We start from the raw sequence: 21,776 nt of genomic DNA, 5'->3' as shown, positions 1-21,776 counted from the left end.
CACTGAGTGGACAGCACTTCCGATTCGTAGGCCTGAAGTTCCGGGTTCGATCCTCGGTGGAGGCGGAGACAAATAGGCAAAATGTTTCTTTCCTGTGCTCCGGTGATTGGCCAGTAGGCAGATATCGATCGTAATCTGGAGCGAGAGTTCCTGGGGTGGCTGGGTGTGTGGGGATAGTGCGGGGGTTCTAGCTGTGGAAACATAAGCATGTCAGGGATGATGAGGCGCCAGTGATCAGGGCGCCACAATGGCGCAAGGTGCCACTGTTCCAGCGGCTTTTAGCGGGAAAGTTTGTTAATTAGTGGGTAGTGGAAACGGCCGGTGAGGCTCCGCTCATCCTGTCGGCCACCTCGTGGCTGCTGCTGCTGGTACTGTTGTATGGATGGTTACGTGTGAGCGGGGGGCAGGGTGAGGGTATGTATGGTTGGTTACATGTGGGTATGAGAGCGGGGGTGGGGCATGTTACACACAGAAATCACAACAGCGTGATGCATCAAATGACCAAATCCACAAGGGCCGTGATGAGGGTTCGAACCTACGTCCGAGAAGATCCCAGACGCACCTTAATCAACTGTACCACGACATGGTAAAAAGAATTGCAACCTGGAGTCCTACTGACTTCCCACAGGGTATGGGGGCCCATGGGGAGGTGAGGGGGAGATACATGATACATGTCTACGGCCTACGGCGACCTCCAGTCCTATCCAAATAGGAAGCTTCGTTTTACGAACTGACGTGTTGAGATTTTCAGGTCAATAGCAAGAGGCGCTCTAAAGATTTTGTGGAGAAAAATATAAGAAAATGTAGTCATTCAACCCAATTTTAATACATCAGTAGAATTTTTTGCTAATACTCAACTTGGTGAATGAAAAATAACATCATAGTTCAGAAATCCCTATAAGTAAGCAAGTTCGTGTAGGGTTCTAAATGTTGTATTTAACATTTCTTAGGAGACAGTCATCCTTCCTTCTTTGTAGACATTAATGTGGTGATTGAGGAAACTCTTGTTGCCTCTCAGGTGTTTATTAAGAGAATAAACCCATGGGCATGCTGTACTGGGGTACCTGGAGGCTAGGGCATCCCATGGGCATGCTGTACTGGGGTACCTGGAGGCTAGGGCATCCCATGGGCATGCTGTACTGGGGTACCTGGAGGCTAGGGCATCCCATGGGCATGCGGTACTGGGGTACCTGGAGGCTAGGGCAACCCATAGGTATGCGGTACTGTGGTACCTGGAGGCTAGGGCATCCCATGGGCATGCTGTACTGGGGTACCTGGAGGCTAGGGCAACCCATGGGCATGCTGTACTGGGGTACCTGGAGGCTAGGGCAACCCATGGGCATGCTGTACTGGGGTACCTGGAGGCTAGGGCATCCCATGGGCATGCTGTACTGGGGTACCTGGAGGCTAGGGCATCCCATGGGCATGCGGTACTGGGGTACCTGGAGGCTAGGGCATCCCATGGGCATGCTGTACTGGGGTACCTGGAGGCTAGGGCATCCCATGGGCATGCGGTACTGGGGTACCTGGAGGCTAGGGCAACCCATGGGCATGCTGTACTGGGGTACCTGGAGGCTAGGGCATCCCATGGGCATGCTGTACTGGGGTACCTGGAGGCTAGGGCATCCCATGGGCATGCTGTACTGGGGTACCTGGAGGCTAGGGCATCCCATGGGCATGCTATACTGGGGTACCTGGAGGCTAGGGCATCCCATGGGCATGCTGTACTGGGGTACCTGGAGGCTAGGGCATCCCATGGGCATGCGGTACTGGGGTACCTGGAGGCTAGGGCATCCCATGGGCATGCTGTACTGGGGTACCTGGAGGCTAGGGCATCCCATGGGCATGCTGTACTGGGGTACCTGGAGGCTAGGGCATCCCATGGGCATGCTGTACTGGGGTACCTGGAGGCTAGGGCATCCCATGGGCATGCGGTACTGGGGTACCTGGAGGCTAGGGCATCCCATGGGCATGCTGTACTGGGGTACCTGGAGGCTAGGGCATCCCATGGGCATGCTGTACTGGGGTACCTGGAGGCTAGGGCATCCCATGGGCATGCTGTACTGGGGTACCTGGAGGCTAGGGCATCCCATGGGCATGCTATACTGGGGTACCTGGAGGCTAGGGCAACCCATGGGCATGCTGTACTGGGGTACCTGGAGGCTAGGGCATCCCATGGGCATGCTGTACTGGGGTACCTGGAGGCTAGGGCATCCCATGGGCATGCTGTACTGGGGTACCTGGAGGCTAGGGCATCCCATGGGCATGCGGTACTGGGGAACCTGGAGGCTAGGGCATCCCATGGGCATGCTGTACTGGGGTACCTGGAGGCTAGGGCATCCCATGGGCATGCGGTACTGGGGAACCTGGAGGCTAGGGCATCCCATGGGCATGCTGTACTGGGGTACCTGGAGGCTAGGGCATCCCATGGGCATGCGGTACTGGGGAACCTGGAGGCTAGGGCATCCCATGGGCATGCTGTACTGGGGTACCTGGAGGCTAGGGCATCCCATGGGCATGCTGTACTGGGATACCTGGAGGCTAGGGCATCCCATGGGCATGCGGTACTGGGGTACCTGGAGGCTAGGGCATCCCATGGGCATGCTGTACTGGGGTACCTGGAGGCTAGGGCATCCCATGGGCATGCTATACTGGGGTACCTGGAGGCTAGGGCATCCCATGGGCATGCTGTACTGGGGTACCTGGAGGCTAGGGTATCCCATGGGCATGCGGTACTGGGGTACCTGGAGGCTAGGGTATCCCATGGGCATGCGGTACTGGGGTACCTGGAGGCCAGGGCATCCCATGGGCATGCTGTACTGGGGTACCTGGAGGCTAGGGCATCCCATGGGCATGCTGTACTGGGGAACCTGGAGGCTAGGGCATCCCATGGGCATGCTGTACTGGGGTACCTGGAGGCTAGGGCATCCCATGGGCATGCTGTACTGGGGTACCTGGAGGCTAGGGCATCACATGGGCATGCTGTACTGGGGTACCTGGAGGCGAGGGCATCTCATGGGCATGCTGTACTGGGGTACCTGGAGGCTAGGGCATCCCATGGGCATGCTGTACTGGGGTACCTGGAGGCTAGGGTATCCCATGGGCATGCTGTACTGGGGTACCTGGAGGCGAGGGCAACCCATGGGCATGCTGTACTGGGGTACCTGGAGGCGAGGGCAACCCATGGGCATGCTGTACTGGGGTACCTGGAGGCGAGGGCAACCCATGGGCATGCTGTACTGGGGTATCTGGAGGCGAGGGCAACCCATGGGCATGCTGTACTGGGGTATTGCTTCTGGTAATGAAGTGTCGAGTGATAGATGAAGATTAATTCACCCAAGAGGCGGCACGGGCCCTTAAGTAATGAAGTGTAATGTGTCATCTACTTATACACACATAAGGGCGTGGGTACACGTGAACAGTGTACGGGGCAAGGTCAACAGTGTACGGGCAAGGTCAACAGTGTACGGGCAAGGTCAACAGTGTACGGGCAAGGTCAACAGTGTACGGGGCAAGGTCAACAGTGTACGGGGCAAGGTCAACAGTGTACGGGGCAAGGTCAACAGTGTACAGGCACTGTGAACAGTGTACAGGCAAGGTAAACAGTGTACGGGGCAAGGTCAACAGTGTACGGGCATGGTGAACAGTGTACGGGCAAGGTCAACAGTGTACGGGCAAGGTCAACAGTGTACAGGCAAGGTCAACAGTGTACGGGCAAGGTCAACAGTGTACAGGCACTGTGAACAGTGTACGGGGCAAGGTCAACAGTGTACGGGGCAAGGTCAACAGTGTACAGGCACTGTGAACAGTGTACAGGCAAGGTCAACAGTGTACGGGCAAGGTCAACAGTGTACAGGCACTGTGAACAGTGTACAGGCAAGGTCAACAGTGTACGGGGCAAGGTCAACAGTGTACAGGCACTGTGAACAGTGTACGGGCAAGGTCAACAGTGTACGGGCAAGGTCAACAGTGTACAGGCACTGTGAACAGTGTACAGGCAAGGTCAACAGTGTACGGGGCAAGGTCAACAGTGTACTGGCATGGTGAACAGTGTACGGGCAAGGTCAACAGTGTACGGGCAAGGTCAACAGTGTACAGGCAAGGTCAACAGTGTACGGGCAAGGTCAACAGTGTACGGGCAAGGTCAACAGTGTACGGGCATGGTGAACAGTGTACGGGCAAGGTCAACAGTGTACGGGCAAGGGCAACAGTGTACGGGCAAGGTGAACAGTGTACGGGCAAGGTCAACAGTGTACGGGCAAGGTCAACAGTGTACGGGCAAGGTCAACAGTGTACAGGCACTGTGAACAGTGTACAGGCAAGGTCAACAGTGTACGGGGCAAGGTCAACAGTGTACGGGCATGGTGAACAGTGTACGGGCAAGGTCAACAGTGTACGGGCAAGGTCAACAGTGTACAGGCAAGGTCAACAGTGTACGGGCAAGGTCAACAGTGTACGGGCAAGGTCAACAGTGTACGGGCATGGTGAACAGTGTACGGGCAAGGTCAACAGTGTACAGGCAAGGTCAACAGTGTACGGGCAAGGTCAACAGTGTACGGGCAAGGTCAACAGTGTACGGGCAAGGTCAACAGTGTACGGACAAGGTCAACAGTGTACGGGCAAGGTCAACAGTGTACGGGCAAGGTCAACAGTGTACAGGCAAGGTCAACAGTGTACGGGCAAGGTCAACAGTGTACGGGCAAGGTCAACAGTGTACGGACAAGGTCAACAGTGTACGGGCAAGGTCAACAGTGTACAGGCAAGGTCAACAGTGTACGGGCAAGGTCAACAGTGTACGGGCAAGGTCAACAGTGTACGGACAAGGTCAACAGTGTACGGGCAAGGTCAACAGTGTACGGACAAGGTCAACAGTGTACGGGCAAGGTCAACAGTGTACGGACAAGGTCAACAGTGTACGGACCAGGTCAACAGTGTACGGACAAGGTCAACAGTGTATGGGCAAGGTCAACAGTGTACGGACAAGGTCAACAGTGTACGGACAAGGTCAACAGTGTACGGACAAGGTCAACAGTGTACGGACCAGGTCAACAGTGTACGGACAAGGTCAACAGTGTATGGGCAAGGTCAACAGTGTACGGACAAGGTCAACAGTGTACGGACATGGTCAACAGTGTACGGGCAAGGTCAACAGTGTACGGGCAAGGTCAACAGTGTACAGGCAAGGTCAGACCAGCTTCCCCAGGGTACACAGAGCCAGAACAACCTTCCAGGTGATCTAATCAAGGCTGAGATTGTCTTAACAACCTCCAAGATCTCCTGAGATGGCGTTACTGGGAGCCGCAGCATCCTTCTACTTCAATATTACTTTGCTATGGTCTTGTCACCGGGTCTATAGTGACTATTATATTTTAATGGGCTATTCACTGTGTGTTATATAACATGCCTTAAAATCTTATATCTATGACCTTTGGGGGGGGGGGTATCCGGCGCTGCCCGGGGCTCTGTTTCACCTCCTCTGAACATACAGTCACTTAGAGTAGCCCCGTCCCATCTGGTCCACCCCTCCCCTCCCATCTCGCTTTTGTAACCTCTTCACACTTCTGTCTCACAATTAAGACCCTACCTGGCCCCACCTGGCCCCACCTGGCCCCACCTGGCCCCACCTGGCCCCACCTGGCCCCACCTGGCACCACCTGGCCCCACCTGGCCCCACCTGGCCCCACCTGGCCCCACCTGGCCCCACCTGGCCCCACCTGGCCCCACCTGGCACCACCTGGCCCTACCTGGCCTCACCTGGCCCCACCTGGCCCCACCTGGCACCACCTGGCCCCACCTGGCCCTACCTGGCCCCACCTGGCCCCACCTGGCACCACATGGCCCCACCTGGCCCCACCTGGCCCCACCTGGCCCCACCTGGCCCCACCTGGCCCCAAATGGCACCACCTGGCCCCACCTGGCCCCACCCGGCACCACCTGGCCCCACCTGGCCCTACCTGGCCCCACCTGGCCCCACCTGGCCCCACCTGGCCCCACCTGGCCCCACCTGGCACCACCTGGCCCCACCTGGCCCCACCTGGCCCCACCTGGCCCCACCTGGCCCCACCTGGCCCCACCTGGCCCCACCTGGCCCCTCCTGGCACCACCTGGCCCCACCTGGCCCCACCTGGCCCCACCTGGCACCGCCTGGCCCCACCTGGCCCCACCTGGCACCACCTGGCCCCACCTGGCCCCACCTGGCCCCACCTGGCACTGTAACACGGGTTCGGGAGTTTCCCTCTCTACTTCTCTTCCTTCTACTCCCTCTACCCGTATTCTTACTTATTATTCTCTACCAAGGGACTCCAAAACTTTTACCAAAGCCAACTCCACGCCACGTGGTCCTAAGACGATTGACCGACTTAGGATTCTACACCCAGTATGACGTGAGCTAAGCTCTGAGCAAAACCCTAGAGTCGCCTCTATGCTGCCACCACCAGACCAGCTCTACAGAGCAATGATCGAGGTCTGGATCGATCACGCTAATTAATCAACCTTGGGGCTTGATCCCCACTAGTAGTTTATAACCTCGGAAACTTGAGTGTGGAATTAATTAGATGGGGATGATGAATTCCGATCCGATGTTAGAATCGGCGCCCAATGCAACTCTGCCTCGTGTGGACCACGTGACCAGGACAAGTTTACACATAACCAAATGGAGACAATAAAAATGCAAATTATTAACAAATTTAATTTATTAAAAGAAAACTAAAACAAAATCTAAATAGGTTCACTCCCTATCACTTTAACACTCCCTACTTGACCTGAGTGGCAAATGAGAAGACTATCCCTATAATTAACAATAGCAACTATACCTTGGGCGACCACAGCTCTAGGTGTTGGGGCTGGTCTTGGGGAGAGGTAAGATGGTTTGAACCTCTCCCAGCTGCTCGGCAGATCACACTGATTTTTTCCTTGTCTGGACTACCCCAGACAGAGTATTGTATCCTTCCGCCTAGTCAAAGTCCTACCCAGTTACTAGCAAGGTTTAAGTTATAACAATTAACCTCTGTTGTACTTAATTGATCCAGACTGGTTGAATTATTTTACTGAATTAAATTACAAACATCTAACGGCAAAGCTGTTCCCGATCACAAAAATGGTTATTAAAACTTTGAGAAATATTAGACATGTCAACCCTGCTGACCTATGACCGCCGGTCACTCCGCCTTAAAAGTTAGATCTGATTCCTGACGTCACTGATGGTGACTTAACTCAATAATTAGAATACTCTTGATATTGTATCCAGTACTATTATACAATACAATTTTAATGCAAAATGAATAAAGGCTAATTTTCTCTAAATTACTGAATACTATAGGATGATTCATTATACGCAGATATGAACAAAGCGTCGGTTATTTCCACCGCGAATTCCCCTGGGGGTCAGGTCACCATGCGGCTCAGCTTCCCATTCTCTTTTGTCGATAAACCCCTCTGGATAATTCTTACAACAGCCTAGTTTGTTACAACCCCCCCGCACAAGCACTTAGTAAACCTTGTTAATTTGTTAAAATTCACGAGGTTTAGTATCCAAACCCACAATTCAACTCATGCCACAAACAAAAGCTAACCTAACTAATAAAATTTGACAAATAATAGTCCAACATCATAATGAACATGTTCATATTTCATAAATTTCTCAGCTGTCAACTGACAGCAATCCTCCAATATCAGGAAACATACATCCTATCCTTACTGACATAGCTAAATAACATGTCCCTACTCTACCATCAAAGACTAGCTACTAAACTCTCTTGGCTCTTCACTAGCCAAGTCCATGTGTCCTCTAGAGCCGGCCACACCGTGCTCAACCAAACATTAAAGTTATATCATCAGACTGAACTTTCAGTCATCCGGGAGCGTACTACGGAACTATCAGTTCACATCCGTGTACTAACCACTCCCCATCAATGTCAACCTTGACATGTTAAGGAACACACCTAACGTTTATTTCATGTATCTAAAAATAAAAAAATTCCTATACTATATCACAGGTTTCAGCTGACTGTACAGCCAAGTGTTCTCACTCACTAGAAGTGTCAATGTTTATATTGGTCCGCCTCTCCTGTGTTCAAACATTCTGAAAAAAATAGCACAACATAATTTTCCATAACCGTTTGTTCTGGGCTGAGACAATTACACAGGGGCTTCGATTTTGATTACTGACCAATTTATAGAGTAAAATTTTCATATATTATACCAGAATTATTTTAAATCTGTTTTTCAACATTTAAAAAGTATTGATTCTAAATCTGTTTTTCAACATTTAAACAAAAGTGTCCAGATGTTCTTTACACAGATGTTCAGAGCCAACTTTGTTGTTTGTATCAATTGTTCATATTGAGTAATCGAAAAAAAATCGATGCTGCTGGATGCTGAATGTAGTCGCTGACGATGACGGTGTCGATCTTGCTTCTCCCCATGTGTAGACATCAATACCTGGTCCTCTTGTACTCCCATCCGGTACTACTGAATGACGACAGAGTGTAGTAGAGCGGAGTGCCCAGTGACAGCTGTAGAATACTGTTACTTCGGCCATTAATCTTGCTCTCGACAGTCCACACGCATTCATATCAATCACAGTTCACACGGCAGTCTTGATGTTAAACTTGACGGCGCAGATGACCACAGCAGAGCAGGACTGGATGTACCAACGGTGTCTCTTAGCAGGAGTGGTGTCAGAAGGTCGTAGAGGCGGGTTGCTTGTTTGCAGAACAGGTGAATCTCGTCTTCCATCATTGCTCACGTTATCTCAGGCGTTTCTTGATGTCACCAGGTTACTAGGCCGTAAACACCAACTGTGTATACCCTCGTACCGCCGACTTTAGGCCAAAGGAGACAATTTTGCGACCTTCTATTGGCGAGTCCCGGTACTCTGTAGGGAAACCGTGCCTTCCACCTGTGACCGCCTTACTTCCGCTTTCTTGTTACTTCAGATGACGTAATCATTAATCCTCCGGCGAAACTCTTGAGTACTGCTACGTGCTTTCCATTTCTTGACCTCTCCTCCAACACTGCTGGAATGGCTGCAGTCTTGATGACGCAGCAGGTGGGTAGTGGTGATCTCGAGACAGCTACCCCGGCGTTGTATGGCACCTCCGGTGACTGCTATAATGTGGACAGCTCGCTGGCCCTGACAACCTCGTTAGTGACGTGAGGCGTCGGCCGGGTGACTCTTGGACAGTCACTCATCCCCAAAGTAACTGATGTATGGGTTACTGGGTCTAGTGGGGGGAGGGCTTTGTGTAACGTGCCTCCCCCCTCGGTCTTTACAGACAAGGGTTCACGTGTGGCTGGAACAACTGGGTCGGTGTACCAATCAGACCTGGGAACAGACAGACACAACACAGCGGAAGCATAGATATACTCTGGGTTTGGTGGAGGTGGAACCCCAGAGCACGGTAAAAGTTGCTACCTGAGTCAAGTATAGACATAGTACATCTCATTGCCTTTACAGGAAAATCTAATCAATACTAAATTATACTAACTAAGGAAGTTACTTTACTGTACAGCGCGAGATCTCGTCACCATAGGGTGGCGAGACTGCACCTGACTACTGATGAGCGATGACAGAGGGTCATCCTCATCTTCTGACTCGTCGGTGAAGCCATGAGTCAGCACTGCTGAGTCATGAACTAGACCCGCTGAAGGCAGTTCTAATTCCTCTCTAGCATGATATTGTTTCAATTTATTTACATGAATTGTCCTTTCCACCTGGTCCTCGAACACTCCTTTTATAACAAGATTAACCGGCCCCGCCCTTTTAATTACTCTATATGGTCCTCGCCACCTCGGAGCTAGTTTCCTGCTCTGATTGGCGGGCGCAGCCTCATTCACTCTCAATACGAGGCTTCCTTCCTTCAACTCAAGAGGGCGCACTTTCTTGTCATAAAAATGAGCATACCGAGTCCGTGCCTTCTTGGACGCTTCAGCTGCAATATTCCATGCATTTCTCATTTTTCCAAGGACCTCTGAAGGATAGTCCTCCCCGTATGCAACATTATGTCTGTTAAGCAGACCTGACGGGAAATTGCATGAATTACCAGTAAACAAATGAAGTGGTTGGGTGTTAATTGATTGGTGGATGGCAGTATTCAAGGCGAACTGAACATAGGGTAGGTGTTCATCCCAGGTGTTTGCATCATGTTCAGCAAGGATTGCAAGCATATCCTTGACTGAACGATTAGTCCGTTCCGTCATTCCGTTTGCTTGTGGGTGGTAGGCTGTTGTAAAAGCCGAAGTTGTCTCTAAAATCTTACAAACTTCTCTAAATATATTCCCATTGAATTCTTGACCCCGGTCAGAGACTAAAACTTTAGGAGGTCCGAATACAGTAACGAACCTACGCAAGAACGCATCTGCAACCGTACGAGAATCCTTCTGAGGTAATGCAACTAGTGTAGTGTATCTAGACAGATGGTCAACTAGCACCAACACGTATCTGTTACCCGCATGACTGTGGTGTAAATCAATCAGATCGGCCCCCACACGATCTAACGGTTCACGAATTTCAGGAAATTCCTGAAGTGGGGCTTGTACCTTAAGGGTACCTTTCCTCCTCTGGCAACGAGGGCACGACTTCACGAAATTGATTACCTCAGAAAGTAATCCTGGAAAATAAAATAGAGACTTTGCTTTTAAGTGGGTTTTAAAGACCCCCGGATGCCCTGCAATTTTAGAAGCATGCGCAAGCTTTAACGCTGATGACCGCAACGCGTCCGGAATAACTAGCTGAAATACTGCCCTATCATTCTGGCTGTTGACATAATACAGGACGCCCTGTTTCATCTCAAAATCATGTATAGGTAAGTTCTTTTTCTTTTTCGGGTATTTTCCTCCCTCTAAATACTCAATAATTTCTTTCCATCTAGGCTCGCTCATCTGGTATTCTCTCATTTTATCTGATGGAATGGTTTCAATGTTTTCATTAATTTGAACTGCCGCTATATTTCTACTTAGCGTATCTGGCACAACATGTGCTGGACCAGGCTTGTACAAGATCTGGAATGAGTGGGCCGAAAGTTCGTGAGACCAGCGTGACATTCGTGGGCATTTTGTTCGCTTCTTAAATATGTGTGTTAACGCTCGATGGTCTGTGTAGATTACAAAATGCCGCTGAAATAGGTAAGGCTCGAAATACCTAACTGATTCTACTACTGCCAGTGCCTCCCGATCCGTAGCTGAATAGCGAACTTCAGGTCCTTTGACCTTCCTACTGAAATAGGCTACTGGATGGGGTAAATTATCTGCGTCTCGCTGAATTAAGCACCCGCCAATAGCAATACCGCTGGCGTCAGTGTGCACTTCCCACTCTTTCTCAAAATCAGGAATAGCCAATACCGGTGTCGTGATTAGTTGGTCTTTCAGTTTGCGATAGGCCTCGTCATGTTCTGATTTCCACACAAACTTCGCATTTTTCTTTGTCAGATCAGTCAGGGGTGCTGAAATGCCAGCGAAACCTTCAATGTGACGACGAAAATATCCCACCGCTGCCACCATTGTAACACGGGTTCGGGAGTTTCCCTCTCTACTTCTCTTCCTTCTACTCCCTCTACCCGTATTCTTACTTATTATTCTCTACCAAGGGACTCCAAAACTTTTACCAAAGCCAACTCCACGCCACGTGGTCCTAAGACGATTGACCGACTTAGGATTCTACACCCAGTATGACGTGAGCTAAGCTCTGAGCAAAACCCTAGAGTCGCCTCTATGCTGCCACCACCAGACCAGCTCTACAGAGCAATGATCGAGGTCTGGATCGATCACGCTAATTAATCAACCTTGGGGCTTGATCCCCACTAGTAGTTTATAACCTCGGAAACTTGAGTGTGGAATTAATTAGATGGGGATGATGAATTCCGATCCGATGTTAGAATCGGCGCCCAATGCAACTCTGCCTCGTGTGGACCACGTGACCAGGACAAGTTTACACATAACCAAATGGAGACAATAAAAATGCAAATTATTAACAAATTTAATTTATTAAAAGAAAACTAAAACAAAATCTAAATAGGTTCACTCCCTATCACTTTAACACTCCCTACTTGACCTGAGTGGCAAATGAGAAGACTATCCCTATAATTAACAATAGCAACTATACCTTGGGCGACCACAGCTCTAGGTGTTGGGGCTGGTCTTGGGGAGAGGTAAGATGGTTTGAACCTCTCCCAGCTGCTCGGCAGATCACACTGATTTTTTCCTTGTCTGGACTACCCCAGACAGAGTATTGTATCCTTCCGCCTAGTCAAAGTCCTACCCAGTTACTAGCAAGGTTTAAGTTATAACAATTAACCTCTGTTGTACTTAATTGATCCAGACTGGTTGAATTATTTTACTGAATTAAATTACAAACATCTAACGGCAAAGCTGTTCCCGATCACAAAAATGGTTATTAAAACTTTGAGAAATATTAGACATGTCAACCCTGCTGACCTATGACCGCCGGTCACTCCGCCTTAAAAGTTAGATCTGATTCCTGACGTCACTGATGGTGACTTAACTCAATAATTAGAATACTCTTGATATTGTATCCAGTACTATTATACAATACAATTTTAATGCAAAATGAATAAAGGCTAATTTTCTCTAAATTACTGAATACTATAGGATGATTCATTATACGCAGATATGAACAAAGCGTCGGTTATTTCCACCGCGAATTCCCCTGGGGGTCAGGTCACCATGCGGCTCAGCTTCCCATTCTCTTTTGTCGATAAACCCCTCTGGATAATTCTTACAACAGCCTAGTTTGTTACAGCACCACCTGGCCCCACCTGGCCCCACCTGGCCTCACCTGGCCCCACCTGGCCCCACCTGGCACCACCTGGCCCCACCTGGCCCCACCTGGCCCCACCTGGCCCCACCTGGCCCCAAATGGCACCACCTGGCCCCACCTGGCCCCACCTGGCCCCACCCGGCACCACCTGGCCCCACCTGGCCCCACCTGGCCCTACCTGGCCCCACCTGGCCCCACCTGGCCCCACCTGGCCCCACCTGGCCCCACCTGGCCCTACCTGGCCCCACCTGGCCCCACCTGGCCCCACCTGGCCCCACCTGGCCCCACCTGGCCCCACCTGGCCCCTCCTGGCACCACCTGGCCCCACCTGGCCCCACCTGGCACCGCCTGGCCCCACCTGGCCCCACCTGGCACCACCTGGCCCCACCTGGCCCCACCTGGCCCCACCTGGCCCCACCTGGCACCACCTGGCCCCACCTGGCCCCACCTGGCCTCACCTGGCCCCACCTGGCCCCACCTGGCCCCACCTGGCCCCACCTGGCCCCACCTGGCCCCAAATGGCACCACCTGGCCCCACCTGGCCCCACCTGGCCCCACCCGGCACCATCTGGCCCCACCTGGCCCCACCTGGCCCTACCTGGCCCCACCTGGCCCCACCTGGCCCCACCTGGCCCCACCTGGCCCCACCTGGCACCACCTGGCCCCACCTGGCCCCACCTGGCCCTACCTGGCCCCACCTGGCCCCACCTGGCCCCACCTGGCCCCACCTGGCCCCTCCTGGCCCCACCTGGCCCCACCTGGCCCCACCTGGCACCGTCTGGCCCCACCTGGCCCCACCTGGCACCACCTGGCCCCACCTGGCCCCACCTGGCCCCACCTGGCACCACCTGGCCCCACCTGGCCCCACCTGGCCTCACCTGGCCCCACCTGGCCCCACCTGGCACCACCTGGCCCCACCTGGCCCCACCTGGCCTCACCTGGCCCCACCTGGCCCCACCTGGCACCACCTGGCCCCACCTGGCCCCACCTGGCTCCACCTGGCCCCACCTGGCCCCACCTGGCCAAGGAACACTACCACAGTGGCCCCACCTGGCCAAGGAACACTACCACAGTGGCCCCACCTGGCCAAGGAACACTGCCACAGTGGCCCCACCTGGCCAAGGAACACTGCCACAGTGGCCCCACCTGGCACCACCTGGCACCACCTGGCCCCACCTGGCACCACCTGGCCCCACCTGGCCCCACTTGGCCCCACTTGGCCCCACCTGGCCCCACCTGGCCAAGGAACACTGCCACAGTGGTCCCACTGAGCGCCGGCCTACACACCGCCAGAGGGAGCCCGCACCAAACATACGGAGCCTGAAACTCGCCTCATTCCATATTACCAGCAAACGATCCCATAAACCTGTGCCAGCTCTCCGACCTAAAACGGATTACGCTTAATACAAAATACAACGGCAGTTTTGCATCCGCGATACATACAAAGCCTCAAATACATAGGATCTGTCACTCCCAACGGGGTAAACTTTAAACTGCAGCCGCCGGCCTGGCGGTTCCACCGATGGCACACTTTCAACTGGTGTGGGGGTGTGGGGGGGAGGGGGGGGGAGGTGGGGGTGTGGGTAAGGGGGTTGTGGGTGGAGGGGGGGGAGGAATGTTGTCATACCTCATGCGCCTCCTTCCCCCCAACGCCCATTGTCGTCTCTGCTATTACGGCCTTCTCGTATATCCTCACATCCGTACCTTCCTCATCATACACACACACACAAGGGGCTCGTGGTAGCCTGGTGGATAGCGCGCAGGACTCGTAATTCTGTGGCCCGGGTTCGATTCCCGCACCAGGCAGAAACAAATGGGCAAAGTTTCTTTCACCCTGACTGCCCCTGTTACCTAGCAGTAAATAGGTACCTGGGAGTTAGTCAGCTGTCACGGGCTGCTTCCTAGGGGGGGGTGTGGAGAGGAAAAAATTAGTAAACAGTTGATTGACAGTTGAGAGGCAGGCCGAAAGAGCAAAGCTCAACCCCCGCAAACACAACTAGGTGAATACAACTAGGTGAATACACACACACACACACACACACACACACACACACACACACACACACCTGTAGTTCTGGCACGAGCGAGCGTATAGATCAAATAATGAAAGAGAGTGTGGTTTATGTGTGTGTGTGTGTACTCATCTATTTGTGCCTGCAGGATCGAGCTTTAGGTCTTGTACCCCGCTTTTCTAGTCGTTGGTTGTCTAATGCAGCGACTCCTGACCTCTTTCCCTATCATACCTGCTTTTAAAGTTCTGAATGGAGTTAGCCTCTACACCCTGCTCCTTTAGATCATTCCATCTACTCACTACTTATCCTAAAGGAAAACTTTCTAACATCTCTATGACACATCTGAGTCTCAAGCTTCCATCCGTGTCCCTTTGTTCTATTGTTATTCATTGTAAACAATTCCTCTGTTTCTACTTTGTCAATCCCTATAAGTATTTAATACGTCTGTATCAAGTCCCCCCTTTCCTTTCTCCTTTCTAACGCCGTCAGGTTTAGTTCCTTCAGTCTGTCTTCGTACCTCATCCCTCGCAACTCTGGGACGAGTCTCGTTGCAAACTTCTGCACTTTTACGAGCTTCCTTGTGTCTTTTTAGACTGGGGTTCCACGATGGGGCGGCATACTCTAAAACTGGCCTCACATTGGCGGTATAGTGATCTAAAAGCCTCCTTATTCAGGTTTTTGAAGGATATTCTGACTTTTGCCAGCGTAGAGTATACGGTTGACGTTATTCTATTTATATGAGCCTATGGAGTTAGGTTCGGCGTTATGTCCACTCTCAGGTCTTTTCCTCTAGACCTTATAGGGAGGTAGTTTCCTTCCATCATGTATTGGCCTTTCGGTCTCCTGGCTCCTGATCCCATTTCCATCACCTTACACTTGCTGGTGTTGAACTCTGGCAACCATTTCTCGGACCAGCTCTGCATCCTGTTCAAGTCATCCCGGAGCATCTTACAATCTTCATCTGTCTCAATCCTCCTCATTAGTTTTGCGTCATCTGCAAACATTCACATATAAGACTCACCTCCTGTAGTCAAGTCGTTTACATAAATGAGGAATAGTATGGGACCCAGGACCGATCTTTGAGGCACCTGGCTTGTTACTCTACGCCAGTCCGACTCGTCGCCCCTCACTGTCACTCTCTGGCACCTGTCTGTTAGGGAAACCCTTACCCATGTTAATGCGTTGCTGCCTACTCCCGCCTGCCTTTCAAGTTTGTATAGTCACCTCCTGTGTGGTATTGTATCAAAAGCTTTTTGGTAGTCCAGAAATATGCAATCTGCCCATCCTTCTCTGTCTTGCCTTATTTTCGTTACCTTTTCATAAAACTCCATGAGGTTCGCCTGGCATGATTTCCCTTCTCTTAAGCCATGTTGTTATTTACTGTACTTACAAACACAATCATTTCTAGGTGTGCTACTAGTCTTAAACTTATGATTATTTCAGGTACTTTGCAAGGGATGCTTGTGAGTGACACTGGTCTGTAGTTAAGTGCTTCTTCTCTATCTCCTTTCTTGTAGATTGGCACCACATTTGCCTTCTTCCAGCAGCTGGGCATCCCCTCCCCCCCCTTCCTTGTAAGGGACTCTTTAAAGATTAGCATTAGAGATATGCTGAGGGCCTGTGATGTTTCTTTTAATTAACATCTATGGTGATACTCTATCAGGCCCAGTAGCTTTACTTACATCCAGTGATGCTAGTTGTGTTCTTACTTCCTGTATTGTTACCTCAATATTTAGCAACTTAGAGGGAAGACGGTCCAGGTAATGATGGACCAAGTGAAACTGAGGTGCCAAGAGGCAGGAGAGAGATTCATACCACCATTAAGGGAACAAAGTAGGAGAACATATAACATGTGGGTCAATAGACAGTGCCAGGAAGCAAAAGCAAAAAGCAGGAGGGAGTGGAGGAAATACAGAAGACAAAGGACAGAGGTAAACCGCACTAGATGCAACAGGACCAGGAATGACCACATAAACATAAGAAGATTGGCAGAAAGAACCCATTAAAATGATGTTGCCTCCAAAGCAAAGTGAGAACCGAAACTCCTACATAGCCATATAAGAAGGAAAATAACAGTGAATTACCAAGTGACCAGATTATGAAAAAGGTGAGACCAGTATACAGAAAATGATAAAGAAATTTGTGAGGAGCTCAATGGCAGCTTCCATGGAGTGTTCACTTCTGAGCCTGAACACCTCCCAGACCTAGATGAGGAAGCAGCCCGTGATGAGAAACTACTAAATATTGAGGTAACAATAGAGGAAGTAAGAACACAACTAGCATCACTGGATGTAACTAAAGCTACTGGGCCTGATAGAGTATCACCATGGATGTTAATTAAAAGAAACATCACAGCTTCCCAGACACTCTCTTACTTTCACGGTCTCCTTTTTTATGGTCTACTCTCCCTTCCCTGCCTCCTGGTCTTATGGGCTGTGTTGTGAGGTCCATCATGGGAGACCAGGACACACTGGTCACTTGCTCCCAGTGGTATTCCAGTAGGCTTGGTGTATCTCCTCTTTCTCTTGTGTCTTCATTTACATATTGTAAAAGTTTGTTTCTACAACTTCCACTAATTTCGCTCGCCACATTTCTTTCCCATCATGAGGATTTCTGGTATCCCAGTCAATCTTTCCATGATTTAGATCTTCCATGACTAGAAAATCTAGCTCTCATTCTGTGTGCCACTGTTGCTGATCTCTGCAATGTCTCTCTGCATGCTTTGTTGTTGTCATCATATCCCTGCCTGGGTCTTCTGTTGTTTGGTGCAGGGTTGTAAATTATCAGGATAACAATTCTTTTTTCATTTACTGTCAGTTTCCCAATGTTGAAGTCTGTGTGTGCATTTTCACTCTGATTTTCGAGATCTTCGAACTTCTACTCCCGTTTAACTAGGAGTGCAACTCCTCCTCCTCGCCTATGTTGTCTTTATTTCCTTATCACCTGGAATCTCCCTAAGAATATTGCATCAGAGATCATATCGTTTATTTTCGTTTCCAATATTGCAATCAAATCAGGATCATGTTCACTAACTCTTTCTTTCATTTCCTCGGCTTTGTTCGTAACTCCGTCGACGTTTGTGTTCCAAACCTTCAGACTCTTCTTGGACACCCTATTCCCAGCGATCTCAGTGTCAGGGAGTAGGTGGGAGTCAGGGAGTAGGTGGGAGTCAGGGAGTACGTGGGAGTCAGGGAGTAGGTGGGAGTCAGGGAGTGTGCAGGGATCAGGGAGTGTCGACTACGCTGCCACCTCACCGTTTCTCGCGTCGAGCGTATAAAATGTCTCAAGACGTAAGAGGTCAACCCGCCCCCCCCTCCCCCCCCCCACCACACTCCCCCCCTCCCCCCCCTCCCCCCCCTCCCCCCCCTCCCCAGGCGCCAGATCGCATCACCTCACTTGTACATAAAGAAATTATGGAGTGTGTATCCGCGGAGTGCATATATGCAGGTAACATATTACCCTCACAAGATGGAAGGTGGGCCGCGGAATAAGACAATATATTCCGCTATCTTTGAGCCGTCAAGCGGAATCTTTTATTGTATAATTTATTTCTCATACTGTATAATTTATTTCTGATATTTATTCAAGGCAAGAGCCCGTCTCCGGGCCATCTGGAAATAATTCATGTCTTAGGGTCTTTCAATTGGTGGGTTCTCAAGGCGTATCGAAGACCCGGTGAGGTGTAGGTATACATTTTTTCTTTCCATAACTCCTTCGGGCCCGAGGCGTCGCATCAGGTGGCAATTTCTCGGCTCAGTTTTCGTGTTCAATTTTGGTGGAGTGGTGTTCTGTATGGAGATTTGATTCTCCCTTTCCATGTGTTTCCATTACCGCACCTCATTTGTGGCGGTCCCCGGTGGTAATGTATGCATAACGCTAGACGCACGGCCCCTCCTCGCCTCCCCCGCCCCCTCTCTCTCTCCCCTCTCTCTCTCTCTCTCTCACCCGCGGGACACCCCGACCCCTCTCTCTCTCTCTTTCTCCCCTCGCTCTGGCCCCTCCCATAAGCCCACTCTCCCCGCTGGCTCCCCTTCCTGGTCTCCATTCGTCGCAGGTCCACCAGGGGGTCCACCAGGGGGGTCCACCAGGGGGTCCACCAGGGGGGTCCACCAGGGGGGTCCACCAGGGGGGTCCACCAGGGGAGTCCACCAGGGGGGTCCACCAGGGGGTCCACCAGGGGGTCCACCAGGGGGTCCACCAGGGGGGTCCACCAGGGGGTCCACCAGGGGAGTCCACCAGGAGGGTCCACCAGGGGGTCCACCAGGGGATCCACCAGGGGGTTCACCAGGGGGTCCACCAGGGGGGTCCACCAGGGGGGTCCATCAGGGAGTCCACCAGGGGGGTCCACCAGGGGGGTCCACCAGGGTGTCCACCAGGGGGGTTCGCCAGGGGGTCTACCAAGGGGTCCACCAGGGGGGTCCACCAGGGGGGTCCACCAGGGGGTCCAACAGGGGGTCCACCAGGGGGTCCACCAGGGGGTCTACCAGGGAGGTCTACCCGTGAGGTCCACCAGGGGGGGGGTTCACCAGGATGTCCACCAGGGGCTCCACCAGGGGTCCACCAGGGGGTCCACCAGGGGGTCCACCAGGGGAGTCCACCAGGGGGGTCCACCAGGGGGTCCACCATTGGAGTCCACCAGGGGGGTCCACCAGGGGGTCCACCAGGGGGTCCACCAGGGACTTCACCAGGGGTCCACCAGGGGGTCCACCAGGGGGGTCAATCAGGTAGTCCATCCGGGGGGTCCACCAGGGGGGTCCACCAGGGGGGTCCACCAGGGGGGTCCACCAGGGGGGTCCACCAGGGGGGTCCACCAGGGGGGTCCACCAGGGAGGTCTACCAGGGAGGTCCACCAGGGGGGGTTCACCAGGATGTCCACCAGGGGATCCACCAGAGGGTCCACCAGGGGCTCCACCAGGGGTCCACCAGGGGGTCCACCAGGGAGTACACCAGGGGGGTCCACCAGGAGGGTCCACCAGGGGGGCTCACCAGGGGGGTCCACCAGGGGGGTCCACAAGGGGGGTCCACCAGGGGGTCCACCAGGGAGTACACCAGGGGAGTCCACCAGGAGGGTCCACCAGGGGGTCCAAGGGAGGATATTAGTCCATGGGATGGGAGGTGTATGGCTGACACCACGAGGCAGTTTATATAACGGTGCCCAGAGTGCGGGACCATTTGGGCCCCCTCCCACTCCACCGGTGTCCTCCCACTCCACCGGTGTCCTCCCACTCCACCGGTGTCCTCCCACTCCACCGGTGTCCTCCCACTCCACCGGTGTCCTCCCACTCCACCGGTGTCCTCCCACTCCACCGGTGTCCTCCCACTCCACCGGTGTCCTCCCACTCCACCGGTGTCCTCCCACTCCACCAGGTGTCCTCCCACTCCACCGGTGTCCTCCCACTCCACCGGTGTCCTCCCACTCCACCGGTGTCCTCCCACTCCACCGGTGTCCTCCCACTCCACCGGTGTCCTCCCACTCCACCGGTGTCCTCCCACTCCACCGGTGTCCTCCCACTCCACCGGTGTCCTCCCACTCCACCAGGTGTCCTCCCACTCCACCGGTGTCCTCCCACTCCACCGGTGTCCTCCCACTCCACCAGGTGTCCTCCCACTCCACCGGTGTCCTCCCACTCCACCGGTGTCCTCCCACTCCACCAGGTGTCCTCCCACTCCACCGGTGTCCTCCCACTCCACCAGGTGTCCTCCCACTCCACCGGTGTCCTCCCACTCCACCGGTGTCCTCCCACTCCACCAGGTGTCCTCCCACTCCACCAGGTGTCCTCCCACTCCACCGGTGTCCTCCCACTCCACCAGGTGTCCTCCCACTCCACCGGTGTCCTCCCACTCCACCGGTGTCCTCCCACTCCACCAGGTGTCCTCCCACTCCACCGGTGTCCTCCCACTCCACCAGGTGTCCTCCCTCTCCACCGGTGTCCTCCCACTCCACCGGTGTCCTCCCACTCCACCAGGTGTCCTCCCACTCCACCGGGTGTCCTCCCACTCCACCGGTGTCCTCCTACTCCACCAGGTGTCCTCCCACTCCACCGGTGTCCTCCCACTCCACCAGGTGTCCTCCCACTCCACCAGGTGTCCTCCCACTCCACTGGTGTCCTCCCACTCCACCAGGTGTCCTCCCACTCCACCAGGTGTCCTCCTACTCCACCAGGTGTCCTCCCACTCCACCAGGTGTCCTCCCACTCCACCGGTGTCCTCCCACTCCACCAGGTGTCCTCCCACTCCACCAGGTGTCCTCCTACTCCACCAGGTGTCCTCCCACTCCACCAAGTGTCCTCCTACTCCACCAGGTGTCCTCCCACTCCACCAGGTGTCCTCCCACTCCACCAGGTGTCCTCCCACTCCACCAGGTGTCCTCCCACTCCACCAGGTGTCCTCCCACTCCACCAGGTGTCCTCCCACTCCACCAGGTGTCTTCCCAATCCACCAGGTGTCTTCCCAATCCACCAGGTGTCTTCCCAATCCACCAGGTGTCTTCCCAATCAACCAGGTGTCCTCCCAATCCACCAGGTGTCTTCCCAATCAACCAGGTGTCCTCCCAATCCACCAGGTGTCTTCCCGCTCCACCAGGTGTCTTCCCGCTCCACCAGGTGTCTTCCCAATCCACCAGGTGTCTTCCCAATCAACCAGGTGTCCTCCCAATCAACCAGGTGTCCTCCCAATCCACCAGGTGTCCTCCCAATCCACCAGGTGTCCTCCCAATCCACCAGGTGTCTTCCCAATCCACCATGTGTCCTTCCAATCCACCAAGTATCTTCGCAATCTACCATGTGTCCTCCCAATCCACCAGGTGTCCTCCCAATCCACCATGTGTCCTCCCAATCCACCAAGTGTCGTCCCACTCCACCAGGTGTCTTCCCAATCCACCAGGTGTCCTTCCAATCCACCAAGTGTCCTCCCAATCCACCAGGTGTCCTCCCAATCCACCAGGTGTCCTCCCAATCCACCAGGTGCCCTCCCAATCCACGAGGTGTCCT

General features: G+C 53.2%; 2 protein-coding genes across 2 annotated transcripts in view; both read right to left on the bottom strand.

Annotated features, from left to right (window-relative positions):
• Positions 1 to 1,025: 1,025 nt before the first annotated feature.
• On the bottom strand, positions 1,026 to 2,939 carry LOC138363186 (periaxin-like). The gene has a single exon (XM_069322179.1). The coding sequence runs from the start codon at positions 2,937 to 2,939 to the stop codon at positions 1,026 to 1,028; it is 1,914 nt and encodes a 637-aa protein (XP_069178280.1).
• A 6,268-nt stretch (positions 2,940 to 9,207) lies between these two features.
• LOC138363002 (uncharacterized) overlaps positions 9,208 to 21,776 on the bottom strand; it is a 323,725-nt gene continuing 311,156 nt past the window's right edge. The window contains exon 3 of the mRNA XM_069321669.1: positions 9,208 to 9,325. Within this exon, the coding sequence (XP_069177770.1) occupies positions 9,270 to 9,325 (56 nt within the window). The 3' untranslated portion in view covers positions 9,208 to 9,269. The remainder of the gene's footprint in view (positions 9,326 to 21,776) is intronic.

Source organism: Procambarus clarkii, chromosome 10 (genome assembly GCF_040958095.1).
Source record: "Procambarus clarkii isolate CNS0578487 chromosome 10, FALCON_Pclarkii_2.0, whole genome shotgun sequence".
Classification (NCBI taxonomy): domain Eukaryota; kingdom Metazoa; phylum Arthropoda; class Malacostraca; order Decapoda; family Cambaridae; genus Procambarus; species Procambarus clarkii.
This window is presented reverse-complemented; position numbering and strand designations above follow the sequence as displayed.